General features: G+C 39.5%; 1 protein-coding gene and 1 pseudogene across 1 annotated transcript; one reads left to right on the forward strand and one right to left on the reverse strand.

The window, feature by feature from the left end:
* Nucleotides 1–859: 859 nt before the first annotated feature.
* Nucleotides 860–2,380, forward strand: LOC105041537 (chalcone synthase-like; annotated as a pseudogene).
* An 8,467-nt stretch (nucleotides 2,381–10,847) lies between these two features.
* Nucleotides 10,848–22,435, reverse strand: LOC140856583 (uncharacterized). The gene is made up of 3 exons (XM_073254345.1): nucleotides 22,034–22,435; nucleotides 18,539–18,606; nucleotides 10,848–11,117 (listed from the first exon to the last, which is right to left on the reverse strand). The coding sequence occupies exons 1-3, from the start codon at nucleotides 22,215–22,217 to the stop codon at nucleotides 10,980–10,982; spliced, it is 390 nt and encodes a 129-aa protein (XP_073110446.1). The 5' UTR covers nucleotides 22,218–22,435; the 3' UTR covers nucleotides 10,848–10,979.
* Between the last annotated feature and the right edge of the window lie 99 nt (nucleotides 22,436–22,534).

A 22,534-nucleotide genomic window follows, 5' to 3' on the forward strand; every position in this document is an offset into this window, starting at 1 on the left:
AGATCTTGAGACCCAAGTAGAGCCTTCATTTGCAAGCATCAATTTTCATAGTTTATTTTGGTGACGCGAGAAAAAGAGGATTGGAGGAGACTATTGATGGATATTATAGCTCTGATACCACTTTGAAGTTGTCAATAGAAGAATGATGGGCTCAGAATAAAATAATATTATAATTTTTTGAAGGTACTCAGAGGTTCAAATGCTCATTGTTGCATTACAAAATGACCCCATGGGTATTTATAGCCACTAGAAAAACATACTAGACACAATACATCACTAAATAAGTATTTATAACATTTTTTTCCAAGGATCACATTCATATTCCGAGATTATTAACTCATAATTATTCATGCATCTTCTAGATAATGAGAGTTTCTATATGACTCTTAGACTCTCAAAACTCTTAGACTTTCAACACTAATAATAGTACAATTAAGTTTATTTACTAACAGGTCAACGGCGGAAACAGTGGTAGGGGAGGCGGAGGGAGGGTGTTCAGGGTTTGGGCTGGGGTGGAGATTTGGGGAAAGAGAGGGGAAATGTGAATTGGCTGAGGCGGCAGAAATGGACGACACAGTGGTCATACCCATTGGCCAAGTATACCACGGTCCCACGGATGATGTCCCTGGAGGTTGGTGGATGGCACAGGCTACCTTTTTGGTAGCTGGGACAGGATGAGTCGTGGCCAGACAACGCCCAGCAAAGACTGTCGCCATCCACTCCTCATTTTATAATTCCACCCAGAGGGGTATATGTATGGGAGCCAAGGGCATGACGCTCCTCACTCCTTGGTCTTCTTCCCTAAACAATTAAATCTTTAGTAACAGGTGCCCATCTCTCCATCTCCCTTCAACTTAGAATGGCCAGCATCCAGTCCATTCGCATGGCACAGAGGGCCAACGGCCCGGCCACGATCATGGCCATCAAAACCGCCAACCCTCCTCATGCCGTCGACCAGAGCACCTACCCCGACTTCTACTTCCGAATCACCAAAAATGAGCACAAGCTCGAGCTGAAAGAGAAGTTCAAGCGCATATGTAAGAGCTTAATTTTTGCATGCCTTGCTTCCTCGTATATTTTTGCTTATAATACATAAAACCAGTACTCGGGGACGTTCGCCTATCCCAGCATTCCTGCTTAGAATGCATGCATGATATGGAGGGAGCCGGAGCCTTCCCTAGTTCCCATCTTTCTTCTCAAAAGAAAAACGAAAAAAAAGAAGGGAATCTGGAGGGAGCTGTTCGTATATAATACATTTGTATCCCAATCATGCATGCATTCATATCCATACCCTCTCAGGCTGTTCCAGATTATCTGTCATAATTCCAGTATTTCTTCATCTTCCCGTTAGTGCTTGGCATCATCCAAGCTACGGCAAGACTTCGATTCTCTCTCTTAAACTAACCCCTATGTGCTCCTTGATGAGGAACAAAACGATCGATATTATTATTATTATCTAAATTAATGAATAAAAGATATTACACGAGTCTCCCATTTCTTGATGCTAGTTAATCTGTTGCATCGTTTTGAAGGGGAGAAATCTATGATCAAGAAGCTGTACATGTACCTCACCGAAGATGTCCTCGAGTAGAACCCGAACATGTGCGCCTACATGGCGTCCTCTCTGGATGCTCGACAGGACATCTTGATGGAGGAGATGCCGAAGCCAGGGAAGGAAGCCGCCATGAAGGCCATCAAGGAGTGGGGCCGCCACGAGTCCAACATCACCCACCTTGTTGTCTGCTCCACCAGTGGCGTCGACATGCTTGGGGCGACTACCAGCTTATCAGACTCCTCGATCTCAACCCATTCGTCAAGCGAGTCATGCTCTACCACCAGGGCTGCTTCGCTGGAGGGACCGTACTCCACATTGCCAAGGAACCTCACCGAGAACAACAAGGGTGCTCGTGTGCTTGTCGTATGCTCCGAGATCACTGCCGTTACCTTCCGAGGCACCAAGGACATTCACTTCGATAATCTCGTAGGACAGGCTCTCTTCACTGACGGTGCAGCGGCACTTATCATCGGAGCAGATCCAATGCAAGGTGTTGAGAGGCCGCTCTTTGAAATGGCTTCGGCAGCGTAGTTGATATTGCCAGACAGTGAGGGGGCCATCGAAGGGCACCTCAGAGAAGTAGGCCTCACCTTCCACCTCCTCAACCAAGTCCCCACCATTATCTCCAAGAACATCGAGAAAAGCTTGGAGGAGGCATTCCAACAGTTAGGTATCTCTGACTGGAATTCATTATTCTGAATTGCACACCCCGATGGCCCGACCATACTTGATGCGATTGAGTCGAAGCTAAAGTTTACGATAAAAATTAAATTCATTGCTAATAATAAAATATTTACGATAAAAATTATTTTTCATCGTCAATAGCTCCATATTTGCGATAAAAATTTTTTATTATAAATATTTATTATTTATGACAAAAATAATCATCGTAAATAATATAATATTTATTTTAATTTTATATTTTTAAATATTCATGATGAAAATAGTTTCATCATAAATTATATAAATATTTACGATAAAAACTCATTTTTTGTCACAAATACTTGTTAATTACGATAAAAAATTTTCATCACTAATATTTCAAAAAAAATTTAAAAATTTAAAAATTATAGATTATTTATGACGAAAATATTACGTCATAAATAATGGAGTATTGATGACAAAAACTAAACTTTCATCACAAATACCACATTATTTACGATGAAAATTTTTTATCACTAATATTTAAAAAATAAAAATATTAAAAATTTAAAAATTATAGATTATTTACGATGAAAATATTATGTCGTAAATACTTGAGTATTGATAATGAAAAATAATTTTTCATTATAAATACCTAATTATTTACGATAAAAATCTTTCATCGCTAATGCATGAAAAAAATTGAAACATATTAAAAATTCAAAAATTATAGATTATTAGCGATAAAAATTTTACGTTACAAATACTTGAGTATTTATGATAGAAAGTCATTTTCCATCACAAATACTCAACTATTTACGATAAAAACTTTTTATCGCTAATATTTCAAAAAAATAAAAAATTTTAAAAATTTAAAAATTATAAATTATTCATGATTAAAATATTACATCATAAATAGTGGAGTATTTATGATGAAAAATGACTTTGCATTGCTAATACGCAAGTATTTATGATGAAATATTTTCATCGCTAATAGATAAAAAATATTAAAAAATTTTAAAAATTTAAAAATTATAGATTATTAGCGATGAAAATATTACATCGTAAATACTTGAGTATTAGCGATGCAAAGTAATTTTTCATCGTCAATACTCTAGTATTTACGATGAAAAATTATCATCGCTAATATTTGAAAAAAAATAAAAAATTTTAAAAATTTAAAAATTATAAATTTTTTATGATTAAAATATTACATCATAAATACTAGAGTATTAGTGACATATAATAATTTTTCATCTTAAATATCTAATTATTTATGAGAAAAATTTTTCATTGCTCATATATGAAAAGAATTAAAAAATTTAAAAAATTTAAAAACTACAGATTATTAGCGATGAAAATGTTACATCACAAATACTTAATTATTTGCAATGAAAAGTCATTTTTCGTCGCAAATACTCTACTATTTACGATGAAAAATTTTCATCGCTAATATTTAAAAAAATAAAAAAATTTAAAAATTATAGATTATTTATGATGAAAATATTACATCGTAAATAATCAAATTTTTATGACGGATAAAGACTTTTCATCGCAAATACCTAATTATTTATGATAAAAATTTTTCTTCGCTAATAGATGAAAAAAATTAAAAAATTTTAAGAATTCAAAAACTATAGATTATTAGCAATAAAAATTTTTTTCCATCGTAAATAGTCAATTATTTATGACGAAAATATTTTCGTAGTCAATATTTTTAAAAAAATAAAAAATTTAAAAAATATAAAAAATTATAGATTATTTACGATAAAAATATTGCATCGTAAATAACTTAGTATTTACGATGAAAACATATTTTTTATCGTAAGTAGTCTATTATTTATAATAAAAAAATCAAAAGTTGATCATTATTTGCGATAATACTTTTCGTCTCTAAGTTGATCTGAATCTGTCTCATTGCTCAATTTTGCATAGGTTATTGGTTCTATGGACTGAGCAAAGGTCACAAAGTACAAATACCTTGTATCTGCCTAAAAATATAGAAAGGAGATGATACTGAATCTTTATTCGTTAAAACATGATCTACAAAAAATTTATTCACATAGTACTTGATCTTTATAAAGAACAAAATATTATCAACTTCCAATTATATAAAGAACAAAATTTTATCAACTGTTCGATGAACTAAATTGTATTATATACTTCTAAACTGTATGCGGAAGGCCTTTGCTGGGTCTTTCAGTATTATTTTTCTAGAGCACATTCATGGTCTTAATTAGTATGCGATGATTGTTTGTCGTAGATACTCTCTAACTAGTTGAACTCTTATTATTGCTATCCAATTCAAGATTTATCCTAAGATTGACATACCTTGAGCTGGTATTATTTTTTCTACTATGCTCTTTTTGCGTCGGATCTCAAGAGTTTTAACTACTCGCAGATTAAATTTGAGTTCAGATATCCATTCAAACCTTTTGATCAACACATAGCAGTGTTACCATCAAAAAAGTAAATCTAATTAGTTAGATTTTTTTAATTATAAATTAAGTTTGATTGTTAGTTAACATTTACAATGTATCAGTAGAAAAATGATTCTCATCCGATGGTACATGATTACGTAATTTTTTTATGTACGTAATTTTTTTTGAAGAAAAAATTATAAATTAACTATTTATATATATTTTTTATTAATATTTTATTTTTCATCATGAATATTTTTTTTGCTGTCATTTTTTATTGTTAAATTTTTTAGATTGAAAATTTTCTTAGTGAGAATCTAAAATTAAATTTTTATGAAATTAATATTGAAAATTTTTTTTATAGAAATTATTTTTGACGAAAACTATATTTACATTGCTAATAAGATTATTAACCACTACAATTTAGTTTTCATCACAAATAATTTTTTTTACAAAATTTTTTAAGGAAAAATTTTTTAGTGAAATTTTTTTTATTTTTTTGATAGAATTATTGACGATAAAATTTTAATTTTCGTTACTAATAACATTATTGATGATAAATTTTTTTCATTGTAAATAATTTTTTTATTTTTTGACAGAAATTATTAGCGATAAAAAATATTTTTCATTGCTAATAAGATAATTAATGATGAAATATTTCATTTTTATCGCAAATAATTTTTTAAAAAATGGGGATAATTTTTTTTAATAGAAATTATTAGCGATGAAAATTATTTTTTCGTTGCTAATAACTTACTTAACGATGAAATTTTTTTTTCATCGTAAATAATTTTTTTGGTAGGAAAAAATTTTTTTAGCTGAAAAATGGGAGAAATTTTTTTTTGACGAGAATTATTAGTGACGAAAATTATTTTTCCATCGCTAATAAGGTTATTAGTGATGAAATTTTTAACGACGAAATTTTTTTCATCGTAAAATTTTTTTTTATAATTTTTTTTTAAATTATTAACTATGAAAATTAATTTTCATCGCTAATAATATTATTAGCAAAGAAAAAATACATCGCTAATACTCCTGTATTCAATCAATATCAAATCAACGTCTCTTCGTGCGAAACCACGCGAAATCCTTATTTCCCCCTCTCCTCTTCTTTCCATGATCTCTCTCGCTCTCCTTAAGCTCTCCTCTCTCCGTGCTCTCCCCTCCACCACCGTCGTCCGCCATCCGACCGCATAGCCCACCGTTTGTCGTTCGCCGAAGGTAAAGTTTTCAACTTTTTTTTTTGTGTTGATCGGGCCACCGGGGGGCGGAGTCATCCGTCGGGGGGGGGGGGTTTCGTGGGCTGCCGACGGTGCCATGGGATCGGGGAGGGGTCGATCGGCGAGGAGGGGGTGGGATCCAAATGGGGGTGGGGCAGGATGGTGCCAGAGGGGGGATGGGGTCGGAAAGGGGGCGGTCGGTGGCGACGAGGTTGGGGAGGGGGTCGGCCGGCGGGGAGGTTGTCGGTCGGCGGGGAGGGTGTTTGGGGCATAGGCACGTGGGATGGGGTGGGAGGAGGGATGGGGCCGGGGATGGGCGGCCGACGGCGACGGGGATAGGGTCGGGGAGGGGGCGGTCGGCGGTCGGGGGAGACGAGGCCAGGGAGGGGGCGGCAGCGGGGCGGGGTTTGCACGGTGGGGAGGGAGGAAGGGAAGAGAGAGAGGAGGGGGAAAAAAAGAAAAAAAATTAAAAATAAAGAAAAAATAGAAAAAAATAAAAAAATAAAATATTAATCAAATATTTTATTATTTAATTAATAAAAATAAAATCTGAATCACGATCCGAATTGGATCGATGTCAGAATCCAGGTTGAGACCTCGATTCAGATTGAGATCCAGATCAAGATCTGATCCGGATGGTGCAGAGTCTGTGACAGTGTCAGCACCGAGGGAGTGGGGGCTGTGGGAGGCCAAGTTCGGGCGGCGCAAAGTGTGTGACGGCACCAGCACCAGTGCCGTGGGAGCGGGGGTCACGAGGGCCGAGTCCAAGCAGTACGGGGTGTGTGACGACGCCGGCATCATAGTAGGGACCATGGGAGGCCGAGTCCGAAGCTCGTTCAGAAAAAAAATTATTTTAAAAAAAAATATTTTTAAATAAAAAATATTTTAGAAAAAAATAAAAAATTTAAAAATAAAATTTAGATAAAAATATTTAAAAAAAATCATCGAGTCCTTGGGATTAGGTTTTATGTTATTATTTTACGTTAATATTATTTTGCATGCTCAACTACTTATAGTTTATTTTATATTTGTTGTATAAATTTATTTTATATTTATTGCTTGCTCAACTACTTATAGTTTTCATTATTATTATTTAATATTATATTCATTTATATATCAAAAGTTATAGGTATGGCACTAGGAGACAGACGATGATGTTCGTGTTTGCTGCCTACCTCGGAGGCTGAGGTACCTTCACCGATTTCTACTGCTGCACCAGTTCCATCATCAGAAGGTCCTGCACTAGTGGGTCCCAGTGAGGCAGGTCCGAGTGAGACGGATTCGAATGGTATTATTATATTTTTTATATAATAAAATTTAATTCTTTTATGCGGATAGCTATCATACTAATGATTTATTTATTATTGTTTCAGGCCAGTCTTCATCGGTAGTGAGGTGAGGGTGAGGTCCATCGAAGAACTTCGCTCTAGAGCATTAGAGATGCGAGCACCTGAAACAGCATCTCCGTATCGAGATACCACCCGACTACACCAGGCCCATTAGGAGATAGTGCGAGCCGTGGCAGACTAAGCTGGGCATTATATGCCGCAGCTATGCCCCCATGACGCTTTTCGATTGACACCATGTTCTACCGGCTCAGAGAGAGATTTTCTATACCCACTTATAGATAAAATAAATTATATTGTGAATATTTAATTTACATAATATTCTTCTAATATTTGTTATTGGCAGGGTGTATTCGACATCATTGATTTTTAGGAGGATCGTGTGCAGCGAGCCATGGACACTTATTTATCGTTGCATTTCAAGGATTATCGCCATCACATACATCAGCATTAGTACCATATGGTGTAGGATCGTGGAGAGGAGGCAGTGTGGCAGCAGCCCTATGGTAGCATCACTATGGATGATTGGACTGTCATATGCCGGCATTACGATGATTGGACATATCAGATTACACATCTAAACTTTTTCTTTTTTTTGAGTTTAATGATTGAATCATTTATTCTTAAATTAAATTTATTATTTACTAATTTGACTGATAACTATACAGAGAAGATGTGCTTAGAATGCTGTGAATCGGACGAGACAGACCGTACTGCATTGTGGGGGTTCGAGATTGTTTGCTCGTCATATGGAGCACATGGCAGGTAATTTTTAATTTTCAATTAACATATAATTCTCTAGTTATTTAAAAATTTTTTAATTAATTGTTCTCAAATTACAGAGAGATGCTGAGAGTGACGAGCTTCTTGGTAGGATCGATATCTACTAGTGGATCTACCAGCGACGATCAGGAGAGTGGACGACAGAGAGCCAGGAGCTCTTTATAAGTTTTTTCAATTATTTTTTCATTCGCAGTCTGATTTTTATTACAAAATTAAAATAGCTATAACTTTAATTTTCAGGACTGTATGACAGACATGAGATCCCAGCCTATCCCTGAGGATTCAACCACACCCACAGATGATGAGATCTGTGATCAGGTGCTTGGTACGAGATCCTGTTATATTAAGAATCTAGGGTATGAGATCACTACTCCTTCATCCTCACGCTCATCTAGGGCTAACATCCATTTTGTCTGTGAGGCTCGATTGACGGAGGTATAGAGACAGACTGTCGAGGATTGACAACGGACTGAGTAGCGAGCTCAAGAGTTGGGTGCATGCATCGACGAGTATCAGCAGTTTCAGATCCAGATGATGGAGTGGATGGCACAGATGGAACAGACGATACAGCTGATGAGGCAGCAGTAGGCCGATCCGAACTCTTTCAAGCGCTCTCTTTCCCCAGCTTGTTCTCCAAATGCCGATGCTTGACGGCTTCTTCATATAGTTTTTTATTTTTATTTCAAATCTCTTGTAATTTTAATTTAATATAATAAAATAATAAAATTTATTTATGAATTTATTATGTAAATTTTTTATTTTTATTTTTTTATTTTTAATTTATAAAAAATATTATAAATATAAATTAAAAATATATATTCATAAATTATTTTTTAAAAAAAATATATTTAAATTATTAGCGATGGAACTATTTTCGATGAAATATTGGTTGTCAAAAATATTTTAGTATGATAATTTAATTTTTTAATAAATATAAAATTATTAAAATTTTATATAAAATTAATAGCGACGAAAATTTATTCGTCGTAAATAATTATTAGCGACAAAAATTTTTGTCAAAAATTGTTGTATTTATGACGTAAATTTTATGTCACTAATATTATTTAAATTTGATTTTTAAAAAATTTATTATTAAATTAATAGTGATGAAAAATTTTTATTGCAAAAAATATTATTTGCGATGCAAAATTTTTCGTCGCTAAAAATTTTTAAAAATTTTATTTTAAAAAAATTTTAATTAAATTAATAACGATAAAAATATTTTCATCACTATTAATTTTTTATTTATTTACGACGTTATAATTCGTAGCAAATATTTTTTTTCTGATTAAAATTTTTTATCAAAAATTTTTTAACAATGAAAATTATTCATCGCAAATAACTGTTATTAGCGATGAAATATTTTTTTTATCGTAAAATAGTATCAACGATACGATTATTTATAACTAAATATTAATGATGAAATTTTTATCATTAATAATTATTAACAATAAAAATATATTATTGTCAGTCCATTTATTTTCACAGGAACTTTTTCTCTAATATCCTCCGAGCACTGTATATTACAGAGCGCTGAATCCGTAGGTTGTATCTGTATATGGGTGGAATTACCTAGCCAGCCATTATACGCAATCATGCAGGCAGGCCCCAATTGCTGCCTACACATAGATGGCAGGATTTACACTATTCCTTAAAATGGATCGAAGTTTCATGTCAAATCAGCAAATTGCAACATCATGGTCTTTCTCACCGGTGCCCAAACCCCAAGCTACAAGTTTCAATAGGTTCTGATTCAGTTGTTAATTTCCAACATCATATTCACCATTTATAAAGTTATCCATAGGATTAAATTACTTGAAATAATTGAGCATGCCTTTTGGATGATCATTTATATAATTTGTTTGGAAAAATATAATTTTACTGGCTAACATTTCATTTTGTAGATTACAGTAAATCCACAAAATAAACTTAACTGTTTCTTTAATTTACCTTTTATTTCCTTTGATTTTTTCCTAGCATATTGCAATTTTTTTAGTCATATGTACATATATTCCTATTTTAATCTATTTTTCAACATAATTCATCTAGAAACCGACACTTTACTAATTTTATGCAGTCCTCTGAGCATCTATGTATTGCAGTTGCCTGCTAAAACACTTTCATCACATAGTTACAACGTCAAATTACAAGTTACATTCACAAATAGCTAACACATATTGAGTGCACAGAACGTGGGGTTCACTGCACTAAAATAAAAATAACATCTAATAGCTTGAAAGCACCTAGTTTTTGCGAAAATGAGCTCTATGATGCTTAGTCCACAGAACTGAAAAAGCAATACGAAGCACTTAAACTAATTGAAAATTTGGTCTTTCTTTGCCTATTTTAGTTTTCTGAGAACAAAAGCAAATACCTTTCTTACTCTCTCTAGATATTCTTTTCTAATCCTTCAGGATATCTTTAATGACTTGACCAAACAAAATATTAAAATGAGAGACCGTCCATTTATCTAAACTTTTGATCACAATAGTTGATATCGGATCGGTTAATAAAATTCTAAAAGGTTGTTAAACAATTAATAATTGTTGCTACCCTTCTATGTAATTAATTCGGGGGATACAGAACTAAGCATGAGAACTTCGGGAAATAAATTAAAATGGTGAGACTCTGAGAGATAAATTTAGCCCCTATCAGTAGTGTATTTAGTTATCCAAGATTGGTGCAAAAATTATTTAACATCAATATCACAAAGAAAAGAGCCAGTATCTTTTAGTTGTCTTTATTGTTTCGGGAGAAATATCTCCTTGTGATTCACATATTTTCGGAAAAAGATAATTTTAACAGATGGGGAAATTTTCAAATGAACCAGTATGCTACATTGTAAGGTGTACCATTCTAAGTACTGGAAGAAGCACTGAAATGTGTAAAAGATACTAACTTGACAAAGCAGTCATGTACAGACAAAAGATATGTTGCATTATGTTAAACATTGTCAGATAAAAATAAAAATGAAGAGTTTTTTTGCACTAAAACAGTAAGGCAGCTTTGCTCGCTAGGTTGTTGATGATGAACCAACAGACGTTGAAGGCATCACTTTTGAAACATCAGTTCTTTGGTTCGCTATCTTTGGCAACTCAGTTAGCTCTTTATTTCTCTCTCTTTCAGCATCCTTTCTGATATCTTCCACAGTCTTCCCAGCAAGAAACAAAGGAACATGAAGTTCATAAGTTGCAATACCATAAAAAAGGGGGGGAAAAATGAAAATTGTACCCCACCAGAAAAGGCTCTCAAGAACCAATAGAGCTGTGATAGCTGATGACATGACTATCATGTGCTAAAGAGAACTTTTTGAGTGGGAGCTATAAAAAGATTTACCATAAATGAAAGAACAAGAAATCATCGAGAATCTTTTTTTCAAAAAGCTTTTCTGTACTATTATGTTAATAAGCAAGCCAATGGTTATTTGATCTAACTGAAATTTGGTTTGAGATCATGCTGAAGATGCTCATAAGTAGCAGCTAAAATTTCAGATTAAGTGGATCAATTTCATTAAAATCTTTGTCACATCTTATGTGCCTTTTACTTGATCTAACAGCAAATAGAGTCCTGTTGGAACAGATGGTACATTTCTCATGCTAGTGTTCTTTTTATTTGATCAGTTTGAATGATCACATTCCCCAATGAAGTGGAATGAAATTAAAAGAACATAATGAGACAGGTGATCTGTCCATCTTTAGCATGATGGTACCCAGTCATATGATCACGGACTGAACTACACAAGCAAGGTTTGTGGAACCGGTATCAGCGGCTAGATCGATCGGCCGGCGGTACGGTTCGGCACGCCTCCGTTCCGTTCTGAACCGAGACGAATCGACGAAGAAAAACGAGACCGAACCAGAGAAGAAAAAGAGAGAAAGAGAGAGAAATAGAGAAAGAGGGGGGAAAAAAGAAAAGGAGGGAGGGGCTTTTGCCGGAGGGGCTGTCGGAGGGCCTCCGGCGGACCACCGTGGCCCGCAGGCGGCGTTTACGCCCCCTGCAGCTCCGTGGTGTGAAACAGGGGCGATCCACCCCTATTTCTATTTTTTTTTAAATATTTATTTAAATGAAGCAGGTACTGGATTTGCCGGCATCACTTAAGTAAAGCCGGCAAACCCCATGCCGGCTTCATTTAAAAAAATATTTTTTAAAAAAAATATGAAAAATCGGGGCAGATCGTCCCTGTTTCACGTCGTGGAGCTATGGGAGGTGTTTATGCCACTCGACGGCCACAACGACCCATCGGAGGCCCTCCGACGGCCCTTCGGCGGACACCCTCCCTCTTTTTCTTCCTCTCTTTCTCTTCCTCTCTTTTCCTCTTTTTCTCTCTTTTCTTCCCCAGCACCGGCATGTGCCATTTTCCATGCTCGAACTGTCTCGGTTCTCCGCCGGTACGGTTCGGCATGCCCCGTACCGGGCGGTTCGGCATGGTACGGCATTCCTTATATACAAAATTTTTGATCTTATCCCTAATCTTGATTTGAATCCCACTTTGATTCTTGTTGGTGCAAAAATCCACCTACGTCGGAGAAGCTGGAGTCGAGGGAGTCGCGATCGCCGCCGGGACCTACAAAAGAAGTCTAAACCGGAGTTGGGGTTGCTCCGACAAGATCCTCCGATGCTCAAGTCAGTTCTCTGCCTCAACAAGAATGGAGTGCTCGAATGAAAATTTTAGCAGTTTTGGGATGGAAATTAGAGCTTCGTCGTTCGCCTGAGGATGGGCTACGGACGTGAAGTTGTGGGAGATATTTAGGTCCTCACAAAATTCGGCGAATCTCGCTCCCGCGAATTGCCGTCCATTATCAGTTATTAGGTTCTCGGCAGGCCGAACCTGCAGACGATTGACTTCCAGACGAAGTCTTGTACTTTAGCTTCTGTGATTTTCGCCAGCGGTTCGGCCTCGACCCACTTGGTGAAATAGTCAATCGCTACCAGGAGGAACTTCCTCTGCCCCGACGCCACGGGAAAGGGTCAAAGGATGTCCATCCCCCATTGCGCAAACGGCCATGGGGCACTCAAGGGTGTAAGCTCGGTGGCGGGCTGTCTCTAGATGTTGGCATATCTCTGACATCGATCGCACTTTCTGACGTATTCAATTGAGTCACGATGCATAGTCGGCCAGTAATATCCTTGACGGAGCAACTTGTGGGACAAGGATCTAGCCCCCAGATGGCTTCCGCAGATTCCTTCATGCACCTCCCACAAGGCGTAGTCAGCTTCCGAAGGTCGGAGACATTTTAAAAGGGACAAAGAGTATGATCTCTTGTACAACTTGCCCTCATAAAGGATGTATCGGGAGGCTTGATTTCTGAGCTTCCGAGCTTCTTTTGCATCATGAGGGAGAACCCCGTCTCTGAGGTATGCTATCAGTGGGTCGATCCAACTGGGCTCGTGGTCAATTTCCATCACGGGCCGCGATTCTTCCGTATTCGGGCACTTCCGAACTTCAAAGAGAACATCCTTGGGCAATTCGGCCGGGGCCAGCGTAGCTAGTTTGGAAAGAAGATCGGCCCTGGTATTTTTCATCCTTGGAATCTGCCTGATGTTGAAGCTACTGAAGGCGGGGACGAGCTCCTTTACCTTTTCAAGATACTTAGCCATGCTGTCTTCCCGTGCTTCGTAGTTTCCGCTGACTTGTCCCACTACCAGTTGGGAGTCGCTGTGAACTTGGAGCCGATCTACTCCCAACTCTTTGGCGATCTTCAATCCTGCGATCAGAGCTTCATATTCTGCTCCATTGTTTGTCATAGGAAACTCGAAGCGCAGAGCGTATTCCGCGACGATTCCCTCTGGACTGATCAAGATCAGGCCCGTGCCTGCTCCCGACACGTTGGAAGACCCGTCCACGTAGAGGGCCCAAAAGCAACCAGAGGGGTCTGCTTCTTCTTTGGGGGAGTTCGATCGGGGTTCCAGGCCGTCAATTTCGCCCTGTTCAGATTCGGCCTCCTCCGGGATAGTGCACTCCACTATAAAATCTGCCAATATCTGGGCTTTCACTGCTGGTCTAGGTCGATAGTTGATATCGAATTCTGTGAGCTCGATCGTCCATTTCGCCATCCTCCCGGAGGCATCCGCCCGGTGTAGAATCGCCTTGATCGATTGGTCGGTGAGCAGCGTTACGGTGTGCTCTTGAAAGTAGGGTCGGAGCCTCCGGGCTGCAATTAACAGGGCGTAAGTTAGTTTCTCTAATTTAGTATACCTAGTTTCGGCGTCTCTCAACATGCGACTGATGTAGTAGATCGGCCGCTGGACTTTTTCTTCTTCCTTGACAAGGACTGCTGCGAGAGCCATGGGGGAGATCGCCAGGTACAAAAATAGTTCCTCTTCAGGCTCGGGCTTCGCCAACAACGGAGGCGAGCCGAGGTAGCTCCTTAGCTCTTCAAACGTCTGTTGGCACTCAGCGGTCCAACAGAAGTTCTTCGGCCGCTTGAAGGTTTGGAAGAAGGGCAAGCACCGTTCGGCCGACCTCGCAACGAAGCGATTCAGGGCTGCCACCCTCCCTGTAAGGCACTGAACCTCTTTTATCGACTTCGGGGCGGCCATCTCCTGGATGGCGCGAATTTTCTCTGGGTTGGCTTCAATTCCACGTCCCGATACCATGAAGCCCAGGAACTTCCCCGAGGTTACTCCGAAAGCACATTTAGTCGGGTTCAGCTTCATCTTATATTTTCGGAGGGCGTCGAAGGTCTCCTCGAGGTCGGCGACATGGTTCATGGAAGATTTGCTTTTCACGAGCATGTCGTCCACGTAGACCTCTATATTGCGGCCGATCTGCTCCTTGAAGATTTTGTTCACCAGCCGTTGGTAGGTTGCGCTTGCATTTTTTAGGCCGAAAGGTATGACCCTGTAACAGTAAAGGCCACGGTTAGTGATGAAAGCAGTCTTTTCTTCGTCTTCCGGTGCCATCCTGATTTGGTTATAGCCGGAGAATGCATCCATAAAAGTGAGGAGCTCATGGCCCGAGGTTGCATCCACCAGTTGATCAATTCTGGACAGAGGATAGCTGTCCTTTGGGCAGGCTTTATTCAGCTTTTTGAAGTCTATACACATCCTCCACTTGCCGTTTACCTTTTTGACTAGGACGACGTTGGAAATCCAGTCAAGATACTTGACTTCTCTAATGAATCCGACTTTCAGGAGTTTGTCCACTTCCTCGGCTATCGCTTTCTGCCTCTCCGGTGCGTGACCCCGGATTTTTTCTTTCATCGGTCGATGCTTTAGATCAACGGCCAGACGGTGTTCCATGACTTCTGTGTCAATCCCTGGCATGTCTGCTGGAACCCAAGCGAAAACGTCCGCATTCTTTCGTAGAAAATCGATGAGACGCGTCCGCACCTCTTCCCCCAGGTTGGAGCCGATCTTCACCACATGCTCCGCATTCCCGTCGTTCAAAGGGATCGAAACCAGATCTTCGATTGGGCCGCCCCTCTCCTCAGCGAAGTCGTCGCGGGCGTCCAGCCCATCAACTAGACAGAGGTCGGATTGGTCACTTCTTTGCAAGGCTATGTTGTGGCAGTGTCTGGCCAGGGCTTGGTCTCCCCTGACTTCTCCGACCCTCTGATTGGTAGGAAATTTCAATTTCAAATGGTAGGTTGACACGACGGCTCGAAGAGCGTTGAGGCCAGGTCGGCCGAGGATTGCGTTGTAGGCTGACGGCGCCTTCACCACCAGGAAATTCACCAGAGCTCTGGATTGTTTTGGATATCGACCCGCAGCTACAGTTAAAGTTATTACTCCCTCCACCGGGACCGCATCGCCGGTAAACCCTACCAGAGGGGAGCTAATCGGCCCCAAATGGCCGTCAAGGATGGACATTCTTGAGAAGGCGTCGTAAAACAAAATGTCGGCCGAACTTTCATTGTCGACTAGAATGCGACGGACATCGTAATTAGCTATATTCAAGGAAACCACAACTACGTCGTTATGAGGAAATTGAACTCCCCGAGCATCTTCTTCAGTGAAAGTTATGGATTCCTCGATCTTTTGCCGCTTGGGAGGTCCGGCCAATACGCCGGCCGCTCCCTGCCGGGATTCTTCCGAGATAGTGTTGGCGAAATCCGTCGGAGGCCGATTGTCTGACCGCTCCATGCCGGCGGCCGTTGCCGGAGGAGCCTGAGAAACTGGAGGCGAGGTCGGAGCCTGAGATCTGACCGCAGAGGCCGTGGGTCGCTGTGCGGATGCTTTGCGGAGAGGCATCGGGCGAAGATCTGTGGGGGAAGGAGCGGAAAAGATGGCCGGAGGCGGTCCCGTTGAGCGCTCCTTTAAGAACAAGGGTACTGCGAAGACACAGCCCTTCCTCTAGCGCCAATCCTGTTGGTGCAAAAATCCGTCTGCGTCGGAGAAGCTGGAGTCGAGGGAGTCGCGGTCGCCGCCGGGACCTGCAAAAGAAGTCTAAACCGAAGTTGGGATTGCTCCGACAAGACCCTCCGATGCTCAAGTCAGTTCTCTGCCTCAACAAGAATGGAGTGCTCGAACGAAAATTTTAGCATAATTTTGGGATGGAAATTAGAGCTTAGAGAATAACGTATCTGGGATCCTCTTTTTATAGACGGAAGGAGCGACGGATTGATAGCGACGTTTATAACCGCCTAGTCGTGGGCCGCTCGTGGCCAGGACGAGTTTATTATGAAGAGTAATGGGGTGGAGTCGTGGCGGTCATCATGGCTCGCCACGTGGAGTCTGTTGCGGAAAGTGGAACGGCGTGGGATCCGTCGCAGGAAGTGGAGCAGAGTCGTGGCTGTTACTGAAGCCTGCCAGGGAGTGATGGAGCCGCGTGGGATCCGTCGCAGGAGGTGGAGCAGAGTCATGGCCGTTACTGGGGCCTGCCAGAGGATCCAGACCTTTCGGCCGAAGTTCGATTGGAGTCCGATCTCCGCAGAAGCTCGGATGGGGATCATTTGTCGAGGAATCTCGGCCAAGACCTGCAACAGGAGTTCAGGATGGAAGTCCGGCTCCCGTGGGAGTCCGGACGAAGTCTTCCTACAGTTGAAGTGGGGGACGAAGTCCGGCTCCCGTAGGAGTCCGGACGAAGTTTACCTGCAATCGGAGTCCGGGACGAAGTCCGGCTCCCGTAGGAGTACGGATGAAGTCTTCCTACAGTTGAAGTGGGGGACGAAGTCCGGCTCCCGTAGGAGTCCGGACGAAGTCTTCCTGCCGCTGAAGTCGGGGACGCAGTCCGGCTCCCGTAAGAGTCCGGACGAAGTCTTCCTGCCGCTGAAGTCGGAGACGCAGTCCGGCTCCCGTAGGAGTCCGGACGAAGTCTTCTTACCGCTGAAGTCAGGGACGAAGTCCGGCTCCCGTGGGAGTCCGGACGAAGTCTTCCTGCCGCTGAAGTCGGGGACGAAGTCCGGCTCCCGTGGGAGTCCGGACGAAGTCTTCCTGCCGCTGAAGTCGGGGACGAAGTCCGGCTCCCGTGGGAGCCCGGACGAAGTCTTCCTGCAGCCGAAACTGGGGACGGAGTCCGGCTCCCGTAGGAGTCCGAGTGGAGTCTTCTTGCTGCTGAAGTCGGGGACGAAGTCCAGCTCCCGTAGGAGTCCGGACGAAGTCTTCCTGCCGCTGAAGTCGGGGACGAAGTCCAGCTCCCGTAGGAGTCCGGACGAAGTCTTCCTGCCGCCGCAGATCGGACGCCGGTAGAATCTCCGAGGGGTCACTCCTGACACGAACTTCGGCTGGGGGGGTGTTTTATACCCAACAATTCTGATTTCATTCAAGATATTAACAATGATCTCAAATATTTACCAATTTCATTATGATCAAATGTATACACATTTATGTGCATATATCATTATGAATTATACAGGGTGTTGAAATGGTTAAAAGGAATCCATTGAAATAAAAATTATAGATGGAAGGTATGAAGAAATGATTTGTATCCAGTATTCCAAGTTTCTAGATGATAAATCATTTATTTCGAAGCAATATATACCTTGCATTAGAAGCAGTATTCATGCAGAATCCGTAGGATTAGACTTTGTTTAGCATAAAAATGTCTCTAATTTATATAGAAAGTACAATGAAATCTTCTAGGAAAAGTTAGATAAATCAGCATTGGTAGAAAAAAATTCAAGTGTTAAGCTTGCCAAAGCATATCAGATCACAAATAGAAGTCAACCTAAAGCACATTTCTCTCTCTCTCTCTCTCTCTCACTGTTGTATCAATTGATGTACATGTGCAGGTGTCTATATATGTAATTTTGTATGATGCGCACATATGACGTAGCATCTAGCTACTAAACCATTAGCGCATACAAGTGTGGAGGGTAAGAAAAGCATTCAGAAAAGGAAAAAGAAAAGAACAGAGGAAGTTCTTAGAAAGCAAGATTTCAGAGAGGAGGGCATCTTAGGTAAAGATTCCAGCTAGCAAGTTATAACTAAGAAAGTTTATTTTCATGCTATTTACAAAAACATATCATTTTAAAAGAAGGCCATTTTACAATATGAGCATAATAGATAGAAAATACTTAAAAAATTTCTATGTATTTTTAACCCATAATCAGTATGAGATGATGGTATTCCTAAACAAGAAATAATGCAGTATTGGATACGAATAAAATACATCTTATGGATTGGACAGACCTTACGATATGGCCACCTTATAATACCATTTTCACGGCATATCCTCTTCAATGCACTAGTACAAACACCTGCAAAAAGCACATTATTCAAACTCCATTATATATATGACACAGATGTCAACATTTAACATAACACAACAAGTCTCCTTCCCACCATTTTGGAATCTACAGTTAAATTACAGCATTTTGGAAAGAGAAATTTGCACAAAGAAATTCTACAACTTATTGTTGATTACCTACTAAACAAGTCCAGCAAGTTTCAAGAGACAAGGAAATTTGGCCAATTAACAGAATAGCATATTCAAATTTTTGATCCAGTAGCCACAAATTTCAGTCGTTTCAATTTGGCACTAAAAACTAATGAATATTTTTTTGCTCTTCTAAATTAGGATATTCACAAACAACATTTGAGTGGAGGGGCATTTTGACCTTATTAAGTTTCAGTTGCAAAATAGAGTCCATTCCTTCTATTCTCTATTTTATTTTTACATCCAACAATGGCACCCTCTTTGAATTCCATCTGACTTTAAGTTGGATCACTTCCCCTTCCAGAAACTTGCAAAACTCATTTTGCTTGGCCTTCCACACCTCTGGCTCCATCTAGGAGCATCCGACCAGTTTCCAGTCAACTTCTGGCCTTCCACATCTCCTTCCCCTCCACCCCCAACTTCCTCCTATCCCTCCCTGCCTCTCACTCCATCCTCTACCACACCAATCCATTCTCCTTCTCCCTTCCACTTCTGCTTCTTCTACCTACATACGGTCAATGTGATATGCAGTAACCTAAAGAACCATTTTTTTTTTAATAGCATCTGTCCTTCTATTTTGAATTCAGCATATTTCTGGAAGGGCATACTATAGTACCACATCATAGATGCCTAACCCTGAGCATACCTTCCCTACCTAAAAACAATCATCTAACGTGGATATCATTGATCAAGACGACAATAACCATGACCATTGGAACTGCAATAAATAACAATTTCAATCACATAAAAAGTCTAAGTAATTTATTATAATTTTTTTTTTTACGCCTTTTCATGACTATGCAAATGTTCTACAGTCAGCGTGATATGTCATTAAGGTTGTTTAACAAGAATAACAATTGGCTGTGTTACACAATTCTGAATTGCAGTTGAAGGTTCTATAATTCTGAATTGTAATTGAGGGATAACTTCCTCAGCTTCACATACCAGAAGTTTTCAAAAATACATCTATGACTAAGTTTTTCAATTATATAGCTATCATAATGGGCAGTGTTAAGTGAGGTAGCTTAGAAAATTAAACTGAGGCTCCACACTACTATATGACTTGAGAATCCATCTGATTATCCATCTGACTGACCATAGAATGGGAAGAATTGAAAATTTGTGGCCCGAGTTCCTATGTAAACATCAAAGCAATAAACGTGTCTCCTCTTCAACTTCTGCTCCCCCTTTATTAATTTGAGTTAATTCATAAATGTTATGAAACTAGTCTGATCTAAAACATATATTAAAAATCCTATTTTCAACTCTTATATGCATTCAAATCATTCCTCAATATGTCAAAAGATTCAAACTGATTTCCAACACATGAAAACCACAAAGCCCAAAAATTGCCTCCTTCCTTTTTCAGTTATTGATTTGTGGTCAATTTTGTTCTGAAAATGATGGGATAGCAAACCTTCAAAAAGTCTCAAACATAACAAAAGCTTGTCTCAACTAGAGTTGCACGAAGCACGAGCAGGAACGAAGTGTGAACCTAGAAAGTGAGAGGAAGCAAGATGGAGCATTTGAAATAATTAGGATCATACTTATTAAAAACAAAGAAACCTGAAAACAGCAATTTTTAAACAAAATAAAAATGATGTAGATCAAATCAGGCACTCAAAAAGGGAAACAAAAGATTAATCCAAAATCTACATAGTTCTAAGATGGTTCTGCTTAGTTTTCCTCCTTTCTCTTTCCTATTCATTTCTGGGCATTAATCGAGAAGCAATGAGGTTAAAATTTTCATTTGTTTAATATGTTTCTATCTCTCAGCCAACTGAAAAACCATACAATAGAGAATCTAATAAAAAGAATAAACGAGACTTTAAAAAAAAAAAGATATTCGAATCAAAGAAAAAAGATAAATTAAAATAGCATCCTATGCCCTAGAACATAATGGGGGCAAATATGATTTGGTATCTCTATGGTGGAAAACAAATTCTTAGGACTCGTTTGGTTCATGGGAAGAGACGGGGAAAATATGGTCAACAAGAAAATGAAGGAACCCCTCTTGTTTGGTTGGAGTTTTCGGAAGAGACAGAGAGATTAGAAAGTGGCATTCCCATGGGTTTATACTTCTCATATTTCGCAGGAAAGAAAAACCCATGTCCACAAGAAGAAAATTCGGATCCTTTTTTTACCAAACGTGCCCTTAAAACCATGAATAGAATCGGGTAAGATTTTTTCTTTTATTAAGGATATAATATGTATTTTATATAGCTTTTCTAAGAACATAGATGCTCAACCAAATATAAGGCACTTTGCAATGTGCCACTTTCCAATGGTCAATCAAGCATGCCAAAACCACTTTCCTAGACATCATATTCCTAGAAATCAGCTTTCTAGGAAAAACATTCTAGTGAGGAATAATTCTCCCCACGAACCAAACAAGCCCTTAAGTTTAACTCTTAGGACTAAGCTAAATAGGTCAATGGACCTTAGTCACAGTTAAGATCTGAACCATGTGAGTAACTTTGAAGTCATACATATCATCCATAGCAATATCATATTTGCACTTTAACATGTCATTTAATGAATACCAGGATGCTTTCAGCCTTTCACGATGTTCTCTTGACAAAAGTGGCATTTCACTAGTATGACTAAAAACATGCTCTTGAACACTACAATCAGTTATCATCATTAACAATCTTGCCTATGATTTAAATAGAAATCTCATATATTTAATTGGGTCTAAGAAAAACAAGAAACCGTCTTTAACATTGCCAAGCACAAATGTTTCGCTTTCCTCCAGCAAAAGAACAATGAAGCATTCTGACAACAATGATAATGAAAGCAAACAGAATGGAGCAAGAAAAGGGGGGAAATCAAGTTGTACACCTTCAATTTTTAGTTCAAGAAATGCCTCAAGCCATCTCCCACAACAAGAAGGAATTTTGAAGCTAATGATCTGCCAAAGATCAAATAAAACAGATCTGAGAAATTCTAGAAGACAAAAAAAAGGACATAAGCAAGCCATTACATGCCAATGGAAGAAAAATCCAAGTTTGTCCACCTCAGAAGATTAGATCTTTCGTCAGCCAAAGAATCAAGAAAAACCAATCCAAGAACTTCTCGAAGACAAAAAAGACATGATCAGGACACTACATGTCAACACGAGAAAAATCCAAGCTTCTCAACGTCAAAAGAAGAGATCTTCGCTCGAACACATCAAACCAAAAAAGAAACACCCTAAAATTGAATTCTTGCAACAGAAATCATGAGGCAAAATAGGAAGAAAGAAGTACCGAGGCTAGATGCGGCCTCCGCGATGGGGAGAGAGAAGTACTTGGAGATCTCCTCAAAGGAGAGCTTCCCGCTGGGCGGCGGTGGGGCAGCAACCGGCGACGCGGTGGCGCTTCCGCCCGGCTGCAGATGGTGATCGATCTGCTGCTGTTGTTGGGGGTTTTCTGACTGGGACGCGGACGTCATTTACAAACATCCAATCGTAATCCAACAGATACTAAATCCAGCGTGAGGAGCGTGTCGGAGGAGCAGCAGCCGCAAGAAGGGTTGGATACCGTTTCTTTGGCTGGATTTGGGATTTCGTAGCAAAGGGGCTTAAATCGAAATAGGCTACAGAAAAGTTGCGCAGAAAAGTTCTACATCCATCTAGCCTAGATCCTTAGCGGCTCCGACTGACCAAGGGACGAAGATAAGAACAAGTTGGTCTTATGGGAGAGCGACTCCTTGCCTCAAGGAGCAACCTAACAAGACAAACTCAAGAGGTTGGTGGATAGCACGGGCTA

The sequence above is a fragment of the Elaeis guineensis genome, chromosome 3 (genome assembly GCF_000442705.2).
Source record: "Elaeis guineensis isolate ETL-2024a chromosome 3, EG11, whole genome shotgun sequence".
Taxonomy (NCBI): domain Eukaryota; kingdom Viridiplantae; phylum Streptophyta; class Magnoliopsida; order Arecales; family Arecaceae; genus Elaeis; species Elaeis guineensis.

What these genes read in the sequence shown, in the direction of transcription:
- LOC140856583 (XM_073254345.1), bottom strand. Translation starts at nt 22,217, where the DNA reads ATGACGTCCGCGTCCCAGTCAGAAAACCCCCAACAACAGCAGCAGATC. An exon ending in GGAGGCCGCATCTAGCCTCG is followed by an intron (nt 18,607 to 22,033) that starts GTACTTCTTTCT and finishes TGCTTTTTGCAG; the next exon opens with GTGTTTGTACTAGTGCATTG. An exon ending in TAAGGTGGCCATATCGTAAG is followed by an intron (nt 11,118 to 18,538) that starts GTCTGTCCAATC and finishes CTTGCTGGGAAG; the next exon opens with ACTGTGGAAGATATCAGAAA.